Raw genomic sequence first — 24,853 nt, forward strand, 5'->3', positions numbered from 1 at the left:
TAGAGTGGGGGCGAGGGATCATAGTTTGAATGCTTTCTTGTTTCATATTATTGATCTTTGTCTTTATGATTCTGCATTCTTTATTTCTTATCATGTTATCTGTAGTGGGCTTTAGACCTGAATCCTTTTTTTGTTTTAACTCTGCACAGGATCTGTCATATCCAATGCTCCGTTATAAGCCCAGACAGATTGAAAATGCGGACTCAGGAGAACAGATTTAATGAGATTACATACAATGCTCACGAGAAGGTAACAATTTACAAAATCATAGGTCAGAGATAAATCCAAGGTTTCCATTTACAAGATCCTTGGGGAGAAAGTTTCTATGATTCAGAGCTTAATGGGACTTAAAGCCAGACTTTCTGACCTAGTCGGTATTGGGGTTCCTGGCTTCAGTGTCGGCAGTGTTGGGAAGGTTACTTTTAAAATGTATTCCATTACAGATTACAAAATACATGCCCCAAAATGTATTCTGTAACGTATTCCGTTACGTTACTCAATGACAGTAACGTATTCTGAATACTTTGTTTTTTGTTTTTTGTTTTTTTTTTGTTTTTTGTTTTTTTGGGCCTGTCCCATTTGGCTCTTTTGCATCAGAATTGTTGTCTAAAGGCAAAGAAAGATGCCCAACGGATTTACTTTACCAAACTGACCATCCCAGCCTTGCCGTAATGGTCCATTTGATTCACCTTTTATTGTTTATTTTATTTTCACTTACTGAATACGGGACAGACTTGACTGGGGGAAAGAAGGGGAGAAAGAAAGAGGGAAAGAGAAACAGCTGAGAAGAGGGACGGGGGAGAAGGGCAAAAGACAAAAACCAACAGAACGGGCAGAGAAAAAAAATGCATATATCAATCACCTGGATCACCTGCTGAGAAAGAAAAAAGAAAGCAAGCAGAAGAGAACAAGAGTAATAGAATAAACAACATCACAATGATATATGGGAATATGACAGTAAATACTAAATGTTAAACATTATTGTGCAGCACATAAGATCAACAGAACACAGTGTGCTTTGAGGTAGGAGCCAAAAAGGGTGTAGTTTGTGGGTGTGATCACCCGTGTGTACACCTGTGATCATGGACGCGCTTGTTTTTTGTTTTTTAAAAGGTTCCTTCATGTAATAATGTGCTAGAGGGTGTGGGGGGGCCACAGCCCCGTCCTCCAGGGCGTGAAGCAGGTGTGGAGGAGATCAAAACTCCAGACATCCAGAGGCCCCCAGAACACAAGAGACCAAGGAAGACCAACAGAGGGGCAGCTGCGCCACTGTCCCGGAAAGAGCTGAGGAGAGTCCCAGATGAGGGCTCACTCAGCAGCCGCGGAGCAGAAGCCAGGGGGAGTTGCAGTGACGCGCCCGTGAGCTCCGCCGGCAGCCAGCTGCGCCTGAGTGACCGAGCCCCAGGCCGAGAGGCCGGGGGCACCCCACCTCCGAAGTGGCCCGAGCGAGCCCCAGGCTCCAGGCCCCGATAAGCGGCCGCCAAGGAGTGAGCCGGTGTGTACCTGGACGCCCATCCCCGGACACAAAGAACCACCAACGTACCGATGTCTGAGGGGGTCCGCCACTGGCAGGGGAAGTGGTGGTAGGGGGAGATAGGCCTCCAAACCTTGGAGGGCCTGAGATGTCCCCAGAGAGGTGGCGCCTGACACCCAACCTGACATATAGACACAGACATACAGGCACACACAGATACAAACATCCATTCCCACCCTCATGCTCTCATATGCACTTACTCCACACTCAACCAACGTGGAGACAGACATAAAGAGACGTTGTACACACGATCACACTCCCCAAGCGTACTCTACAAACCGGGTCTAGGTGCCCCCGCCCCTGGAGGGGGGAACTGCACCCAGACCCAGGTGGTGTTTCCCTTTTCCCTGCGGTGGGGGGAGGCAGACCGCCCCGACTCCGCAGCAGCAGGAAGGCTCCACACTCCAGACCGCAGTCGGACGGCCAACTCCTCCTCCTAGTCCTAGCCCCCCTGCTCCAGCAGGTCGCAGAGAACGGGGGTGAGAGAAGACTCCGAACCTCCCTCCACCCGCTCATTGTAATGTTGATGCATGTGTGTTCTAAGGTGCATTTAAAACCCAGGAGGGCATGGAGCTACCTGCCAAGGAGCAGCAGGTAAGCGCATGGTCCCTCCTGCTAGCCCTCAATGTCTACGTGTATTTAAAATTGAGAGGTGGGCAACGATGCCAGGGGTGGGGTGTACACCCTGATGGTACTTTGGACTCCGTGTATCGTGCCCACCCCCAAGATCCTATATGTATGTGTAATGAGAGTGTGAGTAATGTGAATGTCTAAGTTGTGGGATAAAATTGAGGCAGAGGCAGCCAGAAGGGGACAGGGGGGGGGTAGCCTCCTCTGCACCCTGGTGACATACCCCTACTCCAAGGCCCTGCATGTGTGGGTGGTTGTGGTGGAGCGGGAAGAGGGAGGCAGCTGGAGATGGGGAGGGAAGGAAGGGAGGGGCAAGTGACCCCTCCCTGGGGCCAGCTCCCCCGCTGACCCCAGTAGGCACCCCCATACTCCGCGACCCGCCAGGGAAAGGGGGCCCAGGCCCATCCAGACCGGGCCCAGTGCAGCAGCGCCGCCCGGCCCCACAGAGCCCGGGACAGTCCACCCAACCCCACCACAGAGAAAACTGCACCCACCCCACCATCCACTCATCTTCCAGACTACATAAGACAATAAACACCCAGGCTGAGATCTTCCTCCACCTCTCCTGTATCTCCCCCTCCTGCAGAGGGAGCTCCTGAGGAGAGGAAAGCTCCTGCAAGATGTGACAATCTCCCCCACCAGTTGAAGAGCCCCCCAGGTGGCTCGACGCACCGGCGGCACCCTGCTCCAGGGCTGGGCCCCCATGCACCCACCCGCCCACAACCCCGGCAACACACCAACCAGGACCCAAGCCCCCGAGGCCCGGTCCGGGTCCCAGCCCAGAGACGGAGCGCCCCCAGAACCTCACGCCCATCCCGGACCCACCCAGGGGCAGCCAGGCTACCAGGTCAGTAACCCACGTCCGTCAGCACAGACCCTCCCCTAGCCCCGCTGCACGCAGTCGCGAGGAAACAGTCACCGGAGAGCCAACAGAGCCCCTAACCGGACATGACCGCTACCCCGGGTTGAGCCCCCCAAGGAAGATGCCTCCGGGGAACCCCCCGACGCCCTAAGCCTGTCCCTACCCCCACACCAATCACAACAGTGAAGGCGGGACCAAACTATGACCCCCCACCCCCACTAGGTGATGGAGCTGATCAAAGGAGCCCAGAGCAATTGATCTGATGTGGTGGCAGAGGCTGTATCAAGACTAATGTAATCTAATAGATAATTTCTATATTGGTTAGAATTAAGATTATTTTTATTTTTCCAGTTCATGAGGACTGTTTTCTTGGCTATGCATAGGGCAGTGAAAACCATATGGGCGATATTCTTTTCTGAAGTGACATTATCTAAGCTGCCCAACAAACACACTAAGGGGGAAGTTGGAATGTTACATTTCAGACACTTCGATAAGTCTTCACATATCTCGCGCCAAAACTTCTGAACTGGTGGACAGAACCAAAGAGCGTGGATATAATTGTCCGGTGAATTGGTTTGGCAGTGTGAGCAGTTGTTGGTAGACGTAAAGCCCATCTTGAACATCCGATGACCTGTATAGTGCACTCTATGTAGTATTTTGTATTGAATTAATTGAAGACTGGGATTTCTGATTAGATGAAAGGTTTTTAAGCAAGTCTGAGACCAGAAGTTTAGGTCTAAGTTAACTGATAAATCTGCTTCCCATTTTGCAATAGGAAGTGATATTGATTCATCTGTTTTAGAAAGCATTCTGTATATTTTGGATAGTAATTTGGGGGGTTTAAGAGTAAGAAATTGAACCACACTTGGTGGTGTTTGTAGTTCAACTTGACCCGGTTTAAATTTCTTTTTTACTATGGATTTAATTTGTTGATATTCTAAAAATCTTTTCTTGTTGATCCCATATTGTGTAACTAGTCCGTCAAATGAAATAAATTCTGTTCCTTCTAGTATATGTTCTAAATATTTGATTCCTTTATCACTCCAATCTGAAAAGTTTATCATATTATTGTTTTGTAATATGTCAGGGTTGTTCCAGATAGGTGTACGTTTGCATGGGATTAATGAAGACGCCGTCAATTTTAGAAACTCCCACCATGCTGTCAGAGAAGAGCTGATGTTGATGCTTTTAAAGCATTCATGTCGTTGGATGTTTGAGCTGATAAATGGTAGGTCTGAGATCTCTAGATTATTGCAGAGTGCTTGTTCTACATCTAGCCAAGGTTCATCTAAGAGGGTGTGTTTTAGCCATCCTGAGATAAACTGAAGCCTGTTGGCTAAGAAGTAGTGCTGAAAGTTAGGCAGTTCTAGTCCTCCTTTATCCTTGGTCTTTTGTAGTGTTTTTAAGCTTATACGTGGGGGTTTATTTTTCCAAAGGAATTTGGACATACATGAATCTAGAGATCTGAACCAATCTTGTGGCGGTTTAGTTGGGATCATTGAGAATAAATAATTTATTTTTGGTAAGACCATCATTTTTATAGCGGCAACCCTTCCCATGAGTGATATGGGTAGACATTTCCATCTAGCCAGATCATCTTCTACCTTCTTTAAAAGTGGGATATGGTTTAATTTAGTTAGATCTGCAAGCTTGGGAGAAACATTAATACCTAAATATTTTATATTTCCCGATTGCAGTGGTGTAGAAGAGGAATTATGGAAGGAGCAATTAATCGGTAGGACTGTAGATTTTGACCAGTTAATTGAGTAATCTGATATTCTTGCAAAAGAGTTTATCAATTCAATCACCCCAGAGATATTGGTTTGTGAATTTTGGAGAAAGAGTAACACATCATCCGCATAAAGGCTGATTTTATGTTCCACGTTCTTGCATTTTATGCCCTTAATTACTGAATTCTGTCTAATTGCTGCTGCTAGTGGTTCAATAAAAATTGCAAATAGTGAAGGGGAGAGTGGGCCTCCCTGCCTGGTGCCCCTCAAGAGACAGAAGCTGGAGGATGTCTGGTCATTTGTTCTAACACAAGCTGTTGGGGAATTATATAATATTTTTAAGCAGTTTATGAAAGAGGATCCAAAACCAAATTTGTGTAAAGTTGCAAATAGAAATTTCCAGTTAACTCTGTCAAATGCTTTTTCTGCGTCTAAAGAGAATATTGTAGTTTCTAGGTTTTTACTGTATGAGTAGTCTATCAAATTAAGTAATCTACGTGTATTTGTTGATGAGTGCCTACCTTTTATGAAACCAGTTTGGTCAGGATGAATTAAGAGGGGGGTTATTTTCTCCAGTCTCTTTGAGAGAGCTTTGCAGATTATTTTAAGGTCTACATTTATAAGGGATATTGGACGATAGCTTGAGGGATATACAGGGTCTTTGCCTGGTTTTAGCAGGAGATTAATGTTTGCAGAATTCATATTTGATGGAAGTCTGCCCTTTTCTTTAATTTCCAACAACGTTCTGTAGAAAACTGGTGCTAGAATCGACCAGAATTCTTTGTAGAATTCTGCAGGAAAGCCATCTGGACCTGGAGCCTTATTATTGTGCATACTTATCAGGGCTTCCTGGAGTTCACCTGGTGTCAGTGGTGAATCCAGTGCCATTGCTTGAGTGTCCAATAATTTTGGAAGAGTTATGTTGTCCAAAAACTGATCAATTTCTTTTTTAGATGGGTTTATTTGTGGTGAATACAACGTTTTATAGAAATCCCTGAAAATGTTGTTTATTTGTTTCGGTTCATATAATGTGTTCCCAGATGAATCTTGAACAGCACATATAGTTGTTTTTTCTTTATTTATTTTTAGCTGGTTTGCTAGAAATTGACCGGATTTATTACCATGTTCATAATTTTGTAGGCGTAGTCTTTGTACTAAGAATTTTGTTTTTTTTATCAATTATCTCATTTAATTCTAGTTTTGTTTTGCGTATTTTGTTCAATGTTTCCTGATCTTGGTGGGACGCGTAGGCTTCTTCTAGTGATTTGATGTTTTTTTCTAATTCCTGAATATTTTTGTTTTCTTTTTTCTTTTTATGTGATGAGAAAGAAATTATTTTACCTCTCATCACAGCTTTCCCTGCCTCCCATAGAACAGAAGCTGATGTTTCGGGAGTGTCATTATAGTCCAAATATGAAGTCCACTCTTTTTTAAAATATTTAATAAAGTCTTCATCTTTAAGTAGTGATATATTAAATCTCCAGTTTTTTCTTGGCGTAGTATTATTCTTGTGCATTAGTGTTAAAGATACAGGACCATGATCGCTGACAGCTATAGGGTGAATCTCAGTGTCTGACGCAATGAATTATGGGACAGTGTTTTCTCCGCCCATTTTGTAAAGAATGGTAAAGAATGGTCCAGTGATAAAGGAAGCATTGAAGCTCCTTTCTTTATTTGAAGATCAGAACAAACCTTATTATGGCCATCATGCAGATGCTTCCAGATCACTTCTATCATTTAGGAACCTTCCTAACCAAGATGGACAATTGGAATACACAATGAGATAATCATTAGAAAAGCTAAAGAGACAATGTAGGAAACAGAAATGGGTGGGGACCACAGCAGGGAAGTACAAGTTAATACAAAGCACAAATGACAAAAGAGTGCCAAAGTAAATCAGGACATATTTAAACAGTAATGATACAAAACCGGTGTAGAAGGGCACCCGGGGAAGGCCAAGAAAACAGCAAGAGAATAACCAAAAACTACAACAAAGAACTAAGACTCGAGATAATTAGAAATGTGACAATCAAGAATAAACAATGATCAGAATAAGAAATAAAAGGAACATTAAATATTTACGGAAATAGAAGTAAAACTAATAGAACCCAGGACACTGAAAATCATAACTTTGAATATCTTGAAACTAGAGGGTCAGTGGTCAGAGTGATCAGTGTTGGGCAGCCTTCCCTCTTTCATGAATTCTGTTTGCCATGATAACTATGTGAGGAAAACCTATTATCATGACAGCGCTTATTCATCCATAATAATGAGACTCGCTATCAGTATTTCACTGTTTTTGTATCTCTTAATGATAATAATAATAATAATAATAATAATAATAATAATAATAATAATGATAATAATAATAATAATAATAATAGACACATTTTTATATTGACTGGTTGATAATTTCTTATTAAATCACAGAACCTAGGGCAAGGATGTTGTAGAGCTTCTGTGTCGGTAATCGGACTCTTGCGAGGAATGTTATTTTGATTTTCAAAGTAGTCAGTGAGAGTGACGACAGATACCTGAGGGTTCTTCAAATGTCCCGTAGCTCATGTTGTGGTGATTCATAAGATCTTGAGCTACACTGAGCTGTGCTATTGGACTGAATTCACTTTGTAAAAATGTCAAAAGTCAAACAGACAAGAGAAGCAACACATGCATTCAGCTTTGCTTGTGAATGGCTGAAGACACTTTCACAGCACCACCAGCAGCTCGCTCACTCTGTTTAATTATTTTTATACCACTTGGCCCCAAATTGAAAGAATGAATATAGGCCTATATTTCCTTTGAATGTTGTCATTTAAGAGGCTTTTTGTGTGAGTAATAAAGCAGGGGCTGCCGCCCTCTGTCACTGAGAAGCAAATCATTTCCCAGGGAGGGAGAAACATCTGTTCCCAATTGAAGATTCAGCCTGCTGAGAGATGTGTCTTTTCACATGATAATCCAGGACAGTAGAGGTTGAAACTGGGTCCACAATGTAGAGGAACTGAATAATTATACTTCAGATATATGAAAGGAAGGGGAAGGGCAGCTCTGAGAATGAGACGACCCCCCATTTAGTCTCACTCAGAGCTTTCATTTTAAGCCCTGTTTAGCAAATATGAATGGTTTGTCTGTAGGTCAGCATTTCCTCTCAGTATTTTTGTAAATCTTAAGTTTATGCATTTATTAATACTGGGGAACATATATGAGGCTAACTGGAGGAGACAGAGTAAGCTCAGCTGCATGGACGTGTGAGTGGTTCTTAGATGTCTTCCCATCTCTCTTGCTCTGTATACTTGGTTGTACCACTACATTGGTTGCCTTCGGATTGTCTGTCCCCCGTTCTACTTTCAGTTCATGTTATGACCCTAATCTGTCTATGCTTGGTCACATGGTATCCTCATAAAAATAAAGCCCCAGCCTTACCTACTCTTAGCAGTGCTGAGAGGCAGCAGCTGAAGAGTCAGCTCTTCTCACTCCTACATTGGTGTAGTGGTTTCTGAGTTTCTCCTGGTGCACAACAATGTCTGGTCTCATCTGGCAGGATTATGTAGACTGAGGACAAAGGAAGGGATATCACTCACTGGCCCTTCTGGTTGCCTGATCTAAACCCAATCTGACACCACAAGGTTGCACCTCAGGTTGTCCAGAAGGTCAGGGATGTCCTAGTCGAGACCTAGGAGGAGATCCCCCAGGCTGCCATCTGTCATCTCATTAGGAGCACGGCCCAGTGTTGTCAGGCATGCATACAAGCACATGGGGGTGATAGAAACTAGGGGTTAGGGGTGGCTGTAGCTCAGCAGGTCACCTACTAACCAGGAGGTTGGTGGTTCAATCCCAGTCTGCAAATATCCTTGGGCACGATACTGAGACCATGTTGCTCTCTGATGGATGCATCAGAGTAAAAATGTGTGTAAATATTAGACAGAAAGCACATAGAAAAAAGTGTGAATGAGGCAAGTAGAGTAGAGTGCTCCCACTCAGAGTAAAAACAGAACCAGTCCATTTGTACTGGTTGAGATGGCATAGAGTGGGGGCGAGGGATCATAGTTTGAATGCTTTCTTGTTTCATATTATTGATCTTTGTCTTTATGATTCTGCATTCTTTATTTCTTATCATGTTATCTGTAGTGGGCTTTAGACCTGAATCCTTTTTTTGTTTTAACTCTGCACAGGATCTGTCATATCCAATGCTCCGTTATAAGCCCAGACAGATTGAAAATGCGGACTCAGGAGAACAGATTTAATGAGATTACATACAATGCTCACGAGAAGGTAACAATTTACAAAATCATAGGTCAGAGATAAATCCAAGGTTTCCATTTACAAGATCCTTGGGGAGAAAGTTTCTATGATTCAGAGCTTAATGGGACTTAAAGCCAGACTTTCTGACCTAGTCGGTATTGGGGTTCCTGGCTTCAGTGTCGGCAGTGTTGGGAAGGTTACTTTTAAAATGTATTCCATTACAGATTACAAAATACATGCCCCAAAATGTATTCTGTAACGTATTCTGTTACGTTACTCAATGACAGTAACGTATTCTGAATACTTTGGATTACTTAATATATTATCATGCTTTTTACAACAACGTGAATGTACTATTGCTGTGTGATTTATTACTATTACTGAAGGTCCGCGACTCCGAACTGTAGTAAAGGGACCTCTGACTAATACGGCGGGGTCCCTGTCGGCTCGTAGCTGAAAAATAGCTTTACTTTGTTGTGTGGGTCAACTTTTCTTGCGAGAGACAGAGAGAGGCGTTGAAAGGCTGCTCCAACGGAACTTATTGTTTCAGAGGAAAACAGGAACACGGTGTACAGTCAAGTCTTAATAGCTTACTTACAACTGGGCTCGTCAGGCACTCTTCTTGGCTGCAGTGGTTATTATTATATTTACATGCTTCCAGCTCCCGTTTTTCCTCGATGACAACTCGTACCTTTCCACTCCCCTTTTTCTCCCTCCTCACTCACAGACACATAACGTGTATGCAGTCCATTCTCCCTGCAGCACGGACTACACTGCCCATGATGCTACATTCTTTAGAGCTATGCTTGTAGCATTCTGCCTGTTAGCTTAGCACAACAACAACAACAACAACAACGAAAAGGCGCTCTCTCACCCAGGAAACACACAGTCGCAGAGAGAGAGAGAGAGAGAGCGTCGCCCTGTAACCATGGCAACCGTAATGCTGCCGCCTGGAACAACAGAACGTAGCTGTCAAACAAAACCCAAACAGTCCTGACCCGCGACAATATGAAACAGAAAAATACCGCAGTGTAATCCATTTATTTTAACAAAGTAACTGTATTCTGAATACCACCTTTTTAAATGGTAACTGTAACGGAATACAGTTACTCATATTTTGTATTTTAAATACGTAACGTGGTACATGTATTCCGTTACTCCCCAACACTGAGTGTCGGTTGGCAAGTCGCTTATTCTGCTCCTTGGTGTGCAACAGGGCCGGTCTTGCTGCTTTCCGGGCAGAAGACACCTGCGGTGATGGTGCTGGATAGATGGAACAGTGCAATCACCTTCAATGGATGGAAACAATGGCAGCCGATAACCTAAGGAAGACTCAAAGGGTAAGAGACCAGTGGCAGAGGTCGGGAAATTTTGCACATATTCAATCCAGGGGAGCTGATTGCTCCAAGCGGAAGGATTGAAGAAAACAGGGCCATCTCCAGCTCTTGGTTCATCCTCTCTTGTTGGCTGGTCTGAGGATGGAGACCAGAGGAGAGAATAACCAAGAGAGATCCAGAAGTCCTTCCATACTCAAGACGCAAAATGAGATCCACAATCTGAAACAATCACAATCAGAATACAGGGTGGGCCATTTATATGGATACACCGTAATAACATGGGAATGGTTGGTGATATTAAAGTCCTGTTTGTGGCACATTAGTATATGTGAGGGGGCAAACTCCTCAAGATGGGTGGTGACCACGGTGGCCATTTAGAAGTCGGCCATCTTGGATACAACTTTTGTTTTTTCAATAGGAAGAGGGCCATGTGACACATCAAACGTATTGGTAATGTCACAAGAAAAACAATGGTGTGCTTGGTTTCAACGTAACTTTATTCTTTCATGAGTTATTTACAAGTAACGCCGTTATTCCCATCACTAGTTGCTAATACTCAAGAACTCAAAAATACAAAATGCAGAGGACTAAAATACACACCAGGGAACACAGGTGAACTAAATCTGACAAGCGAGACAGAAGAACCAAACCTGCACACAATGCACAGGAAACATGACACTGAGACAAAGACCCAGACATACAAAGTGGACACAGGGAAAAGTTAAACAAAGGCAGACACATGACTAAGTGGGGCAAACAAGACGTGGCTCCTGGTTTCAGTTTGTTCATGTTCTCTGCTTATTTTCCATATGTTCACGTTTCCAGTTTTATTGTGTTAGTCATCTGTCACTGTGCATTATGTATCGTCCTACTTCCTGTGTGTTATTAGTCAGATTCAGTTCAGTTGTGTACTCACAGCATGTCCTCAGTTTCAATTCCTTGTCTTGTCAATGCCCCCCCCTCCAGTTCAGCTCAGCCTGCTTTCATAACAAGTCCTCTGCAGTCCTGTGTTTGGGTCCCTTTTCTTCACATCCACACACCCAAATCGTGACAAACTAACTTGACACCACATAGAGACAGAGCACGGGGAGTCACTCTTTTTGTTACCTTTTTGCAAACTTACTGACACAAACAATGATGACACAAAAATCCAAGGGGAAAGTCCACTATTGGCTTTTCACTGTCTGACAGCTAGTTTCACTGTGTGATGAAGCATTTCTTAGCCACTTTGTGATCGTCCACTGTGTGATTGCCTGCAGCTGTCTTTTCAGGTGGTGTCAGAGTGTGAATTATCTACCTGGACTCTTCTATTACTATGTGACGCAGTATAAAACAACATTGTGAGAGGTGGTCATTTGGAGACCTCAGCATTCTCTTACACTCTTTTTTCTTCCTCTTTATTCCTTCCATCTTCTGCCTTATCCCCGATATTTGTTTTCTCTCTTTCATCCCTACTGCACAAGTTTCCAACTAAATTACTGCAGGTACTGCAGCAGAATCTGAGTTACACCTACAAGCTTGACTGGAAAGGTCAACAAGCTGCTTAAAATGAAGAATAGCACTGGAGAGAGCGAAATAATTTACTCTTTTCATCTTCTCTTTCTTATCTTGCTTACCTCTCCTTCTCAGTTGCGTTTTTTAATCCTCCTTGAGTTTTTGTGGTGTGGTCAGGTGATTTTGGCTTTGTTTTCACAGTCCTCATACTGCTGTATGTGATTTCTTCTTTGGTTCATCATTGGTGTTTTTGAAGCATCTTTTTGAGTATGATGCTACAAGCTTGGCACACATGTTTATGGGCAGATTGTTGGATTCTTCTTTGCAGAACCTCTCATGCTCCCTCGGGTTGGATATGGACGTCTGTGCACAACCATTTTCGATCTCTCCAGAGATATATACACTGAACCAAAATATAAACGCAACACTTTTTTCATGAGCTGAACTTAAAGATCTGAAACATTTTCTACATACACAAAGGACCTGTGACTGTCAAATATTGTTCTCAAATTTGTCTAAATCTGTGTTAGTGAGAAGTTCTCCTTTGGCGAGATAATCCATCCCACCTCAGAGGTGTGGCATTTTGATTAGACAGCATGAGTATTGCACAGGTGTGCCTTAGACTGTCCACAATAAAAGGCCACTCTGAAATATGCAGTTTGATGACACAGACAATTATTACTTACTGAGGCCCTAATTTGATATTTGATATACCTTTATTAGTCCCACTAGGGGAAATTTCATTTTGCATTTCAAATGTCTTGTATTGGTGTTCAGTTATGAAAGGTGCATTGCTATTCATGTCTACATCTACATATACAGTGGGGCAAAAAAGTATTTAGTCAGCCACCGATTGTGCAAGTTCCCCCACCTAAAATGATGACAGAGGTCAGTAATTTGCACCAGAGGTACACTTCAACTGTGAGAGACAGAATGTGAAAAAAAAATCCATGAATCCACATGGTAGGATTTGTAAAGAATTTATTCGTAAATCAGGGTGGAAAATAAGTATTTGGTCACCTCAAACAAGGAAAATCTCTGGCTCTCACAGACCTGTAACGTCTTCTGTAAGAAGCTTTTCTGTCCCCCACTCGTTACCTGTATGAATGGCACCTGTTTGAACTCATCATCTGTATAAAAGACACCTGTCCACAGCCTCAAACAGTCAGACTCCAAACTCCGCCATGGCCAAGACCAAAGAGCTTTCGAAGGACACCAGGAAAAGTATTGTAGACCTGCACCAGACTGGGAAGAGTGAATCTACAATAGGCAAGCAGCTTGGTGTGAAAAAATCAACTGTGGGAGCAATCATCAGAAAATGGAAGACATACAAGACCACTGATAATCTCCCTCGATCTGGGGCTCCACGCAAGATCTCATCCCGTGGGGTCAAAATGATCATGAGAACGGTGAGCAAAGATCCCAGAACCACACGGGGGGACCTGGTGAATGACCTGCAGAGAGCTGGGACCAAAGTAACAAAGGTCACCATCAGTAACACACTACAACGGCAGGGAATCAAATTCCGCAGTGCCAGACGTGTACCGCTGCTGAAGCCAGTGCATGTCCAGGCCCGTCTGAAGTTTGCCAGAGAGCACATGGATGATACAGCAGAGGATTGGGAGAATGTCATGTGGTCAGATGAAACCAAAGTAGAACTTTTTGGTATAAACTCAACTCGTCGTGTTTGGAGGAAGAAGAATACTGAGTTGCATCCCAAGAACACCATACCTACTGTGAAGCATGGGGGTGGAAACATCATGCTATGGGGCTGGTTTTCTGCCAAGGGGACAGGACGACTGATCCGTGTTAAGGACAGAATGAATGGGGCCATGTATCGTGAGATTTTGAGCCAAAACCTCCTTCCATCAGTGAGAACTTTGAAGATGAAACGAGGCTGGGTCTTCCAACATGACAATGATCCAAAACACACCGCCCGGGCAACAAAGGAGTGGCTCCGTAAAAAGCATTTGAAAGTCCTGGAGTGGCCTAGCCAGTCTCCAGACCTCAACCCCATAGAAAATCTGTGGCGGGAGTTGAAAGTCCGTGTTGCTCAGCGACAGCCCCAAAACATCACTGCTCTCGAGAAGATCTGCATGGAGGAATGGGCCAAAATACCAGCTACTGTGTGTGCAAACCTGGTAAAGACCTATAGTAAACGTTTGACCTGTTATTGCCAACAAAGGTTATGTTACAAAGTATTGAGTTGTATTTTTGTTATTGACCAAATACTTATTTTCCACCCTGATTTACGAATAAATTCTTTACAAATCCTACCATGTGGATTCATGGATTTTTTTTTCACATTCTGTCTCTCACAGTTGAAGTGTACCTCTGGTGCAAATTACTGACCTCTGTCATCATTTTAGGTGGGGGCACTTGCACAATCGGTGGCTGACTAAATACTTTTTTGCCCCACTGTACCTGTAAATGAAGTTGATCCAACTGAAAAGGGATGATTTTGATTTCTCAAAGAGGGAGCCAGATCTGATTCTTCTGGAAACTTTCCTGTGACTTGCTCTTTTGCAGCACCAAGCATACCAATACGTTGCCATTTTTGACAGTCAATTTAGACTACGTTTACCACGTTCATTTTCCATTGTTTCGGTCGGGTTGCTGCTCGTGCGGTTGACCAGCCAGTGCTACCTAGTCTGACCTGTATCCCCAATGTGATGTTTGTACGGTCGGCAAGGTATCTATCTTAATTGCCCCTTCGGGATAAATAAAGCCTCTCTGACTTGTGATCAGGGGATATTTTATTTTGTAGTCTTATAATCAGTTATCATTGGTTAATCATTTACCATTGTTGAATCAGTGGACAGAATAATCTTATAATTACATCTGTGTTACTCTGAGCAAATATTAATGCACACTGACTGTTTATTGAGGTTCTGTATCATTCTTGTTATCTGCTTAAGTTGTTGCACTTTAGTGCAGTCACACCGCTCAGACCCACCAGTCCTGTTGGGCCCAGGCCCGTCTGCGTTCAGTTCTGCACGTACGCCGGCCTGTAACCACATGCACGCACTTATATAACACACGCACGTTCAAATACACACTTAGTAATAATAGGAGGGTCGTCTGAGGACAGTTTTTCTGATAGATACACTTTCACAAAATGCACAATGTAATACACACTTGTTTTTCTCTTAAGAGTAGCAGTTGATGTCTATATAAGGACAAGGTTTTGAAGAGGAGGGCAATTGTTATCATTTCCAGTAAAGATCCAACTGTGATGTCATAATGGCAATATAAGGAGACGGGACGGTCCAGTCGACGAAGGATTGTATTGCAAATTGTCTTTCCCACACTGACTGCGCAAAGTGTGTAATAAAGATCACTATTTTTTGACACCTACTTCGGCCTGGGCTTGCTTTCTTCTCTTACCTGAATCGAACGAACCATAACAGACTTCAAACTGACTGGGTGCTGGAGCGAATGAACAAGACCTTAAAATCCAAATTCATTCGTGAGGTTGACTGCAGTTGGGATTGCTGGTTAGACCCTCCCAGTGTTCACAGTGTGGGAAGTACCACAGTTTTCCCTGGGGTTTTCTCCAATTGAGATGCTGTTTGGCTGGAAACCATTTGAGCTGTTGGACCTAAAGAAAACTGGGAGGAAGGTCCAAGACTGGCTAAGAGTGGAATCCAGTATGTCCTGGCCCTGAGAGTAAAGCTACACACTTTAAGGAGGTTGCCATGGGGAAACACCCCAATGGATGCAGATGAAACATGAACATAAACAAAGGTTAGTCCACGAACTGTGTGGTGATAAACAGCCACTGTTCCGAGGATGTGGAACTTATGACTGTGAAATGTCACCCATTCTATTCACCTCGTCAGTTTTCAGTGATGTTTGTCATAGCAGCCCACACAGCACCGTATGCTAATCCTAACAACGCACTGAAGGAGCTACACAGCAACATCAGCTCGCTTCAGAATAAGCACCCAGAAGCTTTTTACGTAGTGTAAACGTGACAGAGGTTTTACCAGCATGTCACCATACCAACACGGGGAGATAACACGCTGGACCGTGTTTATACCAATATGTGAGACGCATACAGAGCAGTACCCCACCCCCACCTCGGCCTCTCCGACCACATCTGCATTATGTTGGTCCCTGCCTACCATCCCCCACCACGACGCTCCAAACCCACACAGAAAACCATCACTGTGTGGCCCAATGACGGAGACTCTGTACTGCAGGACTGCTTTGAATGCACAGACTGGCAGGTCTTCAGGGATGCTGCGGTGTATAAGGACGAGCTGGATTTGGAGGAGTATACATCTGCTATTCTCGGCTACATTAGTAAGTGTGCGGAGGATGTTACCACCACCAAGTGTGTGATGTGCTATCCAAACCAGAAACCCTGGCTGAATGCAGGAGAAAGCCAGGGATGCCGCCTTCAGGTCTGGTGATGCACAGAGACTCAGGAGGGCTAGGAGAGAACTGACCGCAGGGGTGAAGACAGCCGAAGCCACATACGCACAGAAGATTCAGGGTCACCTTTTTTCCCAGGACCCGCGCAGTATGTGGAGGGGTATCAAGTGGATCACTGACTACAAAACCAGGGATGCACAATGCCCCAGGGACCTGAGGAGCATTAAATGCAAAACCAGCAGACTGAGAAACAGCTTCGCTCCAGGAGCTGTGAGACTTCTCCGTGCATAATGGACAAGAACTGTTATTGTAGCACCTTAATCACTACTGACACTTACTGACACCGTCACTTTATCAGTGCTGGTCATCATGCTCTTTGCTGCTAAAGTATTTATTTACACCTATATTTATACCCACACACTCTATACCCAAACTCCATACTGGTACTCAGGTTGTTGCACTCTACTTATAGTATTATTTGTTGTATTGTTTTATTACTTGTCATTTCTGTTTGTCAAAAAAAAAACTTAACTATTTATTTATAACTTAAAAATAATAATAATTCTGTTTCTTCATTATTTTTGTTTCTTCTCAGTCCAGGACCGTGTGTGCATAATTTCGTTCCACCTCATGTTAACATGTGATGCGAATGACAAATAAAACTCCTTGAATCCTTGAATGAGCTGCTCTAGCTCCTAAGCTACAGACACCCTATTGCTTCTGGCAAGATACTAACCTCAAATTGCTCTCCAATGCATCCATCAGAGTATGAATGTGTGTGAATGGTAGATAGGAAAGCACAGCAAAAAGTGCTTGTGTGAATGGGTGAATGAGGCAAGTTGTGTAAAGCGCTTTGAGTGTTCAAATAGAGTAGAAAAGCACTACATAAGAACCAGTCCATTTACCATTTACCAAAACTGGCTCCAAGCCCAGGAACATCAGCAGCGCCTGTAAAACAAAGAGACTAGAAACTGTTTCTCTGGTGAGTTTGGTGAAGGATGGGATGGTTACTGTACTGCCTCTGCTATGGTTGGGCAGTCAGCTAAACTCCTTCCCCACATCAAGACTCTGATGACACGATTCCCGGTTCACAGGTTTATTGACACAGGGAAAGGTGAAACTGTAACAAACAGTACAAGGCATAATCACTGTACTTATTCACCATGTACATATATAACGATGAAAATATATTAACCCAGTTTTTTAATATGTCAACATGCAATGTTCATATGAATTACTTCCCTTTTTAAGTCAAATACAACCATCAAATTATGATTTTAACAAGTCTTACTATAATGAATGCCTCCAATACGTTTGTCATTCCCCTTTAACTAGCTCCATAAGCGATTGCTAGCTTAAACTGCATAAGATTGGTTTTTATCATTAAACTTACAGAAAAATGAACTTACTTGAAAGAAAGTGGTCTATACATGCACATAAAATATAAAACAAGTCTATACATACCCACAATGCTACCAAAGGCATAGGATGTATGTGGATGCCACTGGATTTATCTGGCTAAGGCCACCATGCTGCACATGCCTTCTCCTTAATTCACAGACTTACTTCCTGTTTACCGACGACATCATGTCCTATTACAGACTACAGGTTTTAAGGTGGCACCAGAGAGTTACAATTGCATATTTAAACATTTACCAAATCCAAGAAAACAGTCTACCTTAAAAACATTTGATATCAGAACACTCCCCGCCTGGCGTGATTAACGCCACCACACTTTGTCAATGACAGTTCAACACCTAGACATCTGAAGCCAGAAGAAGTAATATTTCTGTAATGGGTCTCACAAACAATGTTTCTCCTCCTGGCTTGATGACCTTGACCTCGACCTGGCGAACTTTACCATCTTTGCTTTGGAAGGTTTGTGTTACCAGACCAAGTGGCCACTTATTTCTTTGTACTTGACTGTCCTTGAGGAGAACAACATCCCCTGGCTTAATGTTTGGGTTAGATGACTGCCACTTCCTACGTGATTGCAATGTTGGAAGGAACTGCTTGCACCACCTGTCCCAGAAGGTGTTGGACAGGTGCTGGACTTGTCTCCACTGATGCTTGTAGAGGTCAGCAGCTCCAAACTCTCCTGGAGGAGCAGGAACACAGTTTACCTTCTGTGTTAGAAGAGCAGCTGGCGTAAGAATGAATGAGTTGTCGGGGTCAGTTGTTACAGGAACAAGAGGCCGGGCATTAATGATGCCTGCTACTTCTGCCATGAAAGTTACCAACACTTCATGGGTAAGCTTCCCCTTGAGCTGGAGGAACATGGAGTCAAGAATCCTTCTAGCCAGACCAATCATCCTTTCCCACGTTCCACCAAAGTGGGAGGCATGTGGAGGGTTGAATGTCCAAGAGCATCCTTGGGCTGACAGATAAGACTTGACGCCATTGTGGTCGATGTTAGAGGGTATCTTCAAGGACTGACAAGCACCCACAAAGTTAGTGCCTCTGTCTGATCGAATACTTTTGACCGGCCCTCTAACTGCTAGAAACCGCCTTAATGCGTTGATAAAGCTGGATGTGTCGAGGGATTCTATGACTTCAATATGTACGGCTCTTACGCTCATACATGTAAAAATCACGGCCCACCTTTTGCTGTGTGAGAGGCCTCCTCTAGTCCGGCGTGCAGAAACACTCCAAGGACCAAACACATCAAGGCCAACATTTGTGAAGGGAGGGTCTGTTGAGAGACGATCTGCCGGAAGGCTGGCCATTTTTTGGCAGCTTACTGGAGCTCTAAGTCTTCTGCATGTCACACATCGGTAGATGATGCTGCTCACTTTTCTCTTTCCACCAACTATCCAAAATCCAGCTGCACGGACGGCCCCTTCCGTAAAGAGACGCCCTTGATGGTGAACTTGTTCGTGGTACTGTCTAATGAGCAGGGTTGCAATATGATGATTCCCTGGAATAATCACAGGAGTCTTCTCACTCTGAGCAAGACTCGAATAGTGAAGACGACCTCCGACTCTTAGTAGGCCATGTGCATCAATAAAGGGATCAAGACTTTTCAGAGGACTACTTCTGGGAACCTCTTTGTGTATTATGATACATTTGATCTCCTCGCCATAAACCTCTTCTTGGACTGTTCGAATGATGATGTCTGAGGCTTGGGTGGATTCGTCAACACTAAATCCTGTCTTACAAAGATGCCAGCCCTTACAAGGTTTGTTTGTTGTGATCATGTTGTAACAACTGGCAATATGTTTCAGATAGGCGATTGCACGAGTCAGTGACTGCCACGAAGAAAACTTGGTGAATCGTTGGGACCCAAGTTGCTTGGATGCTGTGGCAGTGCTTAATGTGGACACAAGCGGTCGGATGTCTGGATCTGAACCTGGGTCCACAAGATCAAAGGTGATGTCAGGGACGTCTTGCTCTGGTTTGGACAGAAACCTGGGTCCACTAAGCCAGTTGATGTCTTTTAAAGTGCCTGCAGCAACCGAACGTGTTGCATGGTCTGCAGGGTTCTGGTTTGTGGCCACGTAGCGCCACTGGCGTGGACTGGAGGATCTTTGAATGCGCAGGACCCGATTACTTATGTACACATAAAAACGCCTGGTCTCGTTACAAATGTAGCCCAGAACCACCTTACTATCTGTGTAATAAGTCACAGCATTAAGCTGAAGATCAAGTTCTGCTGAGATCAGGTCTGACAACTCAACAGCCAGTACTGCTGCACAGAGCTCTAATCTCGGGATTGTGTGCTCTGGACGAGGAGCCAGCTTGGCCTTTCCCATGACAAACCCCACATGCTGGTTTCCAGCAGTGTCTGTGACTCTAAGATATGCTACTGCAGCAATAGCTTTTGTTGAAGCGTCAGAGAAAACACACAATTCTCTGTTGACAGCTGTCGATGGTGAAGTTTCAGTGTAGGGTCTGGGTATCATCAGACTTGACAACTCTGTCAGTGAAACTCTCCACGAGGCCCAAGCTTCCTCCTTGTCTCGAGGTAATGGCGCATCCCAGTCACCATTCTCAGCAGTGAGCTCTCGCAGAATGGCCTTGCCTTGTATGACAACTGGTGCTACAAACCCAAGAGGGTCGTAGAGACTGTTAATGATAGATAAGACTCCCCGGCGAGTATAAGGTTTTGTCTCCTGGGAGACACTGAAGACAAAGCAATCTGTTTGAAGGTTCCAGTTGAGCCCGAGACTGCGCTGCATCGGTACTGTGTCTGCATCAAGGTCAAGATCTTTAAGGTCACTTGCATAGTCTCTTGAAGGAAAGGCTCTCATGACCTCCTTCTTGTTTGCTGCGATCTTATGCAGCCTCAGGTTAGACCTGGAGAGGACATCCTGTGTCTTCTTTAACAAGTTGATAGCTGCTTCGACTGTAGGCAGAGACTTCAGTCCATCATCTACATAAAAGTCTCGCATCACAAAATGCTTTACATCAGGGTCAGCATGGAACTCACTGACCTGAACGGATTGATGGAGGCCGTAAATAGCCACTGCAGGCGAGGGGCTATTCCCGAACACGTGGACTGTCATGCGGTAGTCCACGATATCTTTGGAGAGGTCATTATCACGGAACCATAGAAACCTCAAGAAGTTTCTGTCCTCTTCTCTGACCAAGAAAGAGTAGAACATTTGTTCTATGTCTGCTGAGAATGCAACAGCTTCCTTTCTAAAGCGAATCAATACACCCAGCAGTGTGTGGTTCAGATCAGGCCCCGTCAACAGCACATCGTTGAGTGACACACCATTGAATCGAGCACTGGAGTCAAAAACTATTCTGATCTTCTTTGGTTTCTTGGGATGGTACACACCGAATGTTGGTAAATACCATCGCTCTTCCTCCTCACCCAACGGAGGAGCCAACTCTGCATGACCATTTTTGAACATCTGTTCCATGAAGCTAAGGAAGTGTTCCCTCATTTCAGGCTTCCTCTCAAAGTTGTGAATGAGAGACTTGAGACGCTTCAGTGCCTGAGGCCTGTTGTTAGGAAGCTGCTGACGTGGACTCTTGAAGGGTAAAGGGGCTACCCAGCTGTTATTTGTGTCTTTCTGTAGTCCAGCCTTCATTATTTTCATGAATGAAGCGTCCTGAATTGAAGGAGCAACTTGGTTATCCTGTTTGGTCCTCTTGAACACATTGCATCCAAGATGGTCAACATCGCAGATGGACTCTTGTTCAGGACACGTTGGAAGATGGTCTGCAACCTGGATGGCGCTGTACCTTTCTTTAACACAAAACACATTAGGGCATGGGTTAAAGATAGATGGCCTTCGCAGCTCTGTGGTATTTGTATAGAAGGAGCTGATTGCTGATGGCCTATGGACACTGCCGAGACACACGTTGCCCACAACAACCCACCCCAGATCTAACTTCTGAGCATAGGGCTGGTTGTGTGAACCATTCACCTGTTTGCGGACTTTATGTACTCTGATAACGTCCCTCCCTAGGAGAAGCATGATCTGGGCATTTGGGTCCAGATCTGGGATGAGGTGTGCCAGTGACTTTAAATGTGCATGATGAATAGCGACATCAGGGGTTGGAATCTCATCCCTGTTGTTGGGAATTTCATTGCATTCTGTGAGACTGGGTAATGGAATGCGGACAGTCCCATCAAGAGATTCCACCTCATAGCCACTTGCCCTCCTACCTGATGATTCTTTTACTCCTGCACATGTTCTCAGTATGTATGGCGCACATGGGCTTTTGTCACCAAACACTTCAAAAAACTGTGAGCGAACTAACGACCTGTTACTTTGCTCATCCAAAATTGCATACAGCTTCACTGCTTTTTCTCTGTTCCCAGCTGGATATACCTTCACGAGGCATATTTTGGAACAGGATCGGTCCATCAGATCTCCCCCGCAAACCTTTGTGCATTTGGCTGTGATGTCCGATTGAGGCAAAGTTTCAACTTCCTCCCCGCCATGGTCTGGAGCAGGGTCCTTCACTTCTATCCAAGGTGCAGGCCCTGGATGTAGAGCTGTGTTGTGCCTTTCACTTTTGCACTCAGAACACTGCACTTTGACCTTGCAATCCCTAGCAAGGTGCGATGATGCTGAACAGCATTTGAAACACAAATTGTGCTCCCTCAAGAACATCTTGCGCTCATCAATCGATTTTTCTCTGAATGCACGACATTTGCGTAATGGGTGTGGTTTCCCATGAATGGGGCATACTTTATCACAATCATCAAGCTTTGATGAGAACTTACTAGAATCAGAACTAGCTCTGGAGGATACGTCCGTTTTACAGACTGAGATTCCTCTATGCTTGTTTGGCTGCCACGCTAACTTTTCAGTCCTGGAGCTGATGTCTGTCTGAGTGATGAAGTTGAAGCTTGGATCGTTGGCAATGCTAGCCTCCTGGCTAACAAACTCTACAAAAAAGGTAAAGGGCGGATACGGCACATGCTCTCGCCGCTTGTACGATGCGCCAGCTGAAGCCCACTTTTCTTGCAGACGAAAGGGGAGCTTCTGCACAATTGGATTGACACCTCTTGCTGTGTCGAGGAATGAAAGTCCAGGTAGGTCTCCTTCATCCTTAGCCGAAAGAAGTTCCATCAGAAGATCACTCAACTTTGTTAACTTAGCACAGTCTCGATTTCCTACCTTTGGAAATGTGTCAATGCGCTTGAAGAGAGAATCCTCTATTGCCTCTGTTGAGCCGTAGGTTCTATCAAGTCTTTCCCATATCATATCCAGCCCAGCTCCTGGATGATTAACATGAATTGCTCTGATCTGCTCTGCGTGTTCTTTTGACTCCTTGCCAAGCCACTTTAAAAGAAGATCCATCTCTTCACTCGCAGTCAAATCTAAGCCACTGGTTGCAGATAGAAATGAGCGTTTCCAGGCTCTGTAGTTCTGTGGCTTGTCATTAAATTGAAGTAAGCCTGTAGACACAAGTTCACGGCGTGCAAGATATCTCACAAAATCATTTGGGTTGGGGCTGCCATAGTTGGCGTTAGGAGATATGGGATAGGCTGAGGGAAATGCACCACTATAGTCATTTTGAGATCTGAGATTCTGGGTTGGAGTAGCAGATCTGTGTTCAAATCTTACTTGTCGTGGCTCGTGAACATCTTCTTCCTTACAGATCTGAACTCCATGTGAGCTGGGGAACGGCTGTGATTTTGTTGGCGTAACACTTTCATGCTGCTGATGCCCTGTCTCTGATACTTTGCCTTGGTCCGCAACATACTGTTGTGTTCGTTGAATAGTTTCTAGAGGGTCAGAATCTAGTACAAGGTCACAACTACGTCTTTCACTATTGATATCAGCTGCAGCTTCTAGCACTTCTGCCTCCACAATGGCTGCAGCAGTTTCTTTCTTGTATTCTAGCATTTGCATTGAGGCTTCCAATTTAGCCTTTTCTAGTTTTAGGTTTATTTCCTCCTCAGCATAAGAAAGACGAGCCTTTGCTGCTTCTGCACGTGCTCGTGCCTTGGCTGCAGCAGACCCAGTTGATGATGCATAGGAGTGCACAGAAGGAGCGTGCGAATGCGTTTTTGACATGGTTGTTTCTTCTGACTTGGACTGAACAATTTCTCAGCGAATCTCTGCTTAGATGTGCTAATTGTCCATTAGTTGATTGTGATGATGGTCTCCCTACCATCTGTCGGCGTTTCCACGTTATCTTGCCCGCTAGGAAGTGTGGTTTCACTGTACTGCCTCTGCTATGGTTGGGCAGTCAGCTAAACTCCTTCCCCACATCAAGACTCTGATGACACGATTCCCGGTTCACAGGTTTATTGACACAGGGAAAGGTGAAACTGTAACAAACAGTACAAGGCATAATCACTGTACTTATTCACCATGTACATATATAACGATGAAAATATATTAACCCAGTTTTTTAATATGTCAACATGCAATGTTCATATGAATTACTTCCCTTTTTAAGTCAAATACAAACATCAAATTATGACTTTAACAAGTCTTACTATAATGAATGCCTCCAATACGTTTGTCATTCCCCTTTAACTAGCTCCATAAGCGATTGCTAGCTTAAACTGCATAAGATTGGTTTTTATCATTAAACTTACAGAAAAATGAACTTACTTGAAAGAAAGTGGTCTATACATGCACATAAAATATAAAACAAGTCTATACATACCCACAATGCTACCAAAGGCATAGGATGTATGTGGATGCCACTGGATTTATCTGGCTAAGGCCACCATGCTGCACATGCCTTCTCCTTAATTCACAGACTTACTTCCTGTTTACCGACGACATCATGTCCTATTACAGACTATAGGTTTTAAGGTGGCACCAGAGAGTTACAATTGCATATTTAAACATTTACCAAATCCAAGAAAACAGTCTACCTTAAAAACTTTTGATATCAGAACAGTTACGTTTGGCACCTCGGGCCCTAACTCATCTCTGTCCTGAATCAATTTTGATCATGTGTAATAAGTGGCTTTATTTTATGATTTGAAGAGAAAACTATAATGAAAATCTTGATAGCATTGATATATAGCTAAAAGTAATGTCTGATGTAATTTTAAATTATTAACCACGATCATACCTGATGCAGTCTGTAAAAATATTACCAAATACTTCTGTCATTGGAGAAACAAAAGAAGGTTTAAGGTGTGAACACAAGTGTATAATTTAGTAGGTAAAGTCAGATTGACTTCACAGTTGTACAAATGTACAAATAAACTGAATAC

General features: G+C 43.9%; 2 protein-coding genes across 2 annotated transcripts; both read right to left on the reverse strand.

The window, feature by feature from the left end:
• Positions 1-17,190: 17,190 nt before the first annotated feature.
• LOC308405946 (uncharacterized protein) lies at positions 17,191-20,157 on the reverse strand. The gene is made up of 2 exons (XM_080896757.1): positions 17,671-20,157; positions 17,191-17,326 (listed from the first exon to the last, which is right to left on the reverse strand). The coding sequence occupies exon 1, from the start codon at positions 20,106-20,108 to the stop codon at positions 17,964-17,966; it is 2,145 nt and encodes a 714-aa protein (XP_080752883.1). The 5' UTR covers positions 20,109-20,157; the 3' UTR covers positions 17,191-17,326; positions 17,671-17,963.
• LOC308406380 (uncharacterized protein) lies at positions 20,126-24,379 on the reverse strand (the record flags this gene model as incomplete). Its single annotated transcript, XM_080897361.1, has 3 exons — positions 24,292-24,379; positions 20,192-23,947; positions 20,126-20,136 (listed from the first exon to the last, which is right to left on the reverse strand). Exons 2-3 carry the CDS (start codon positions 23,688-23,690, stop codon positions 20,126-20,128), a joined length of 3,510 nt encoding a protein of 1,169 aa, XP_080753487.1. The 5' UTR covers positions 23,691-23,947; positions 24,292-24,379.
• Between the last annotated feature and the right edge of the window lie 474 nt (positions 24,380-24,853).

The sequence above is a fragment of the Rhamphochromis sp. 'chilingali' genome (assembly GCF_963969265.1).
Source record: "Rhamphochromis sp. 'chilingali' genome assembly, chromosome: 11".
Taxonomy (NCBI): Eukaryota; Metazoa; Chordata; class Actinopteri; order Cichliformes; family Cichlidae; genus Rhamphochromis; species Rhamphochromis sp. 'chilingali'.

Bases quoted from the DNA above. Each gene is read 5' to 3' on its own strand.
- LOC308405946 (XM_080896757.1), bottom strand. From the start codon at position 20,108: ATGATACCCAGACCCTACACTGAAACTTCACCATCGACAGCTGTCAAC.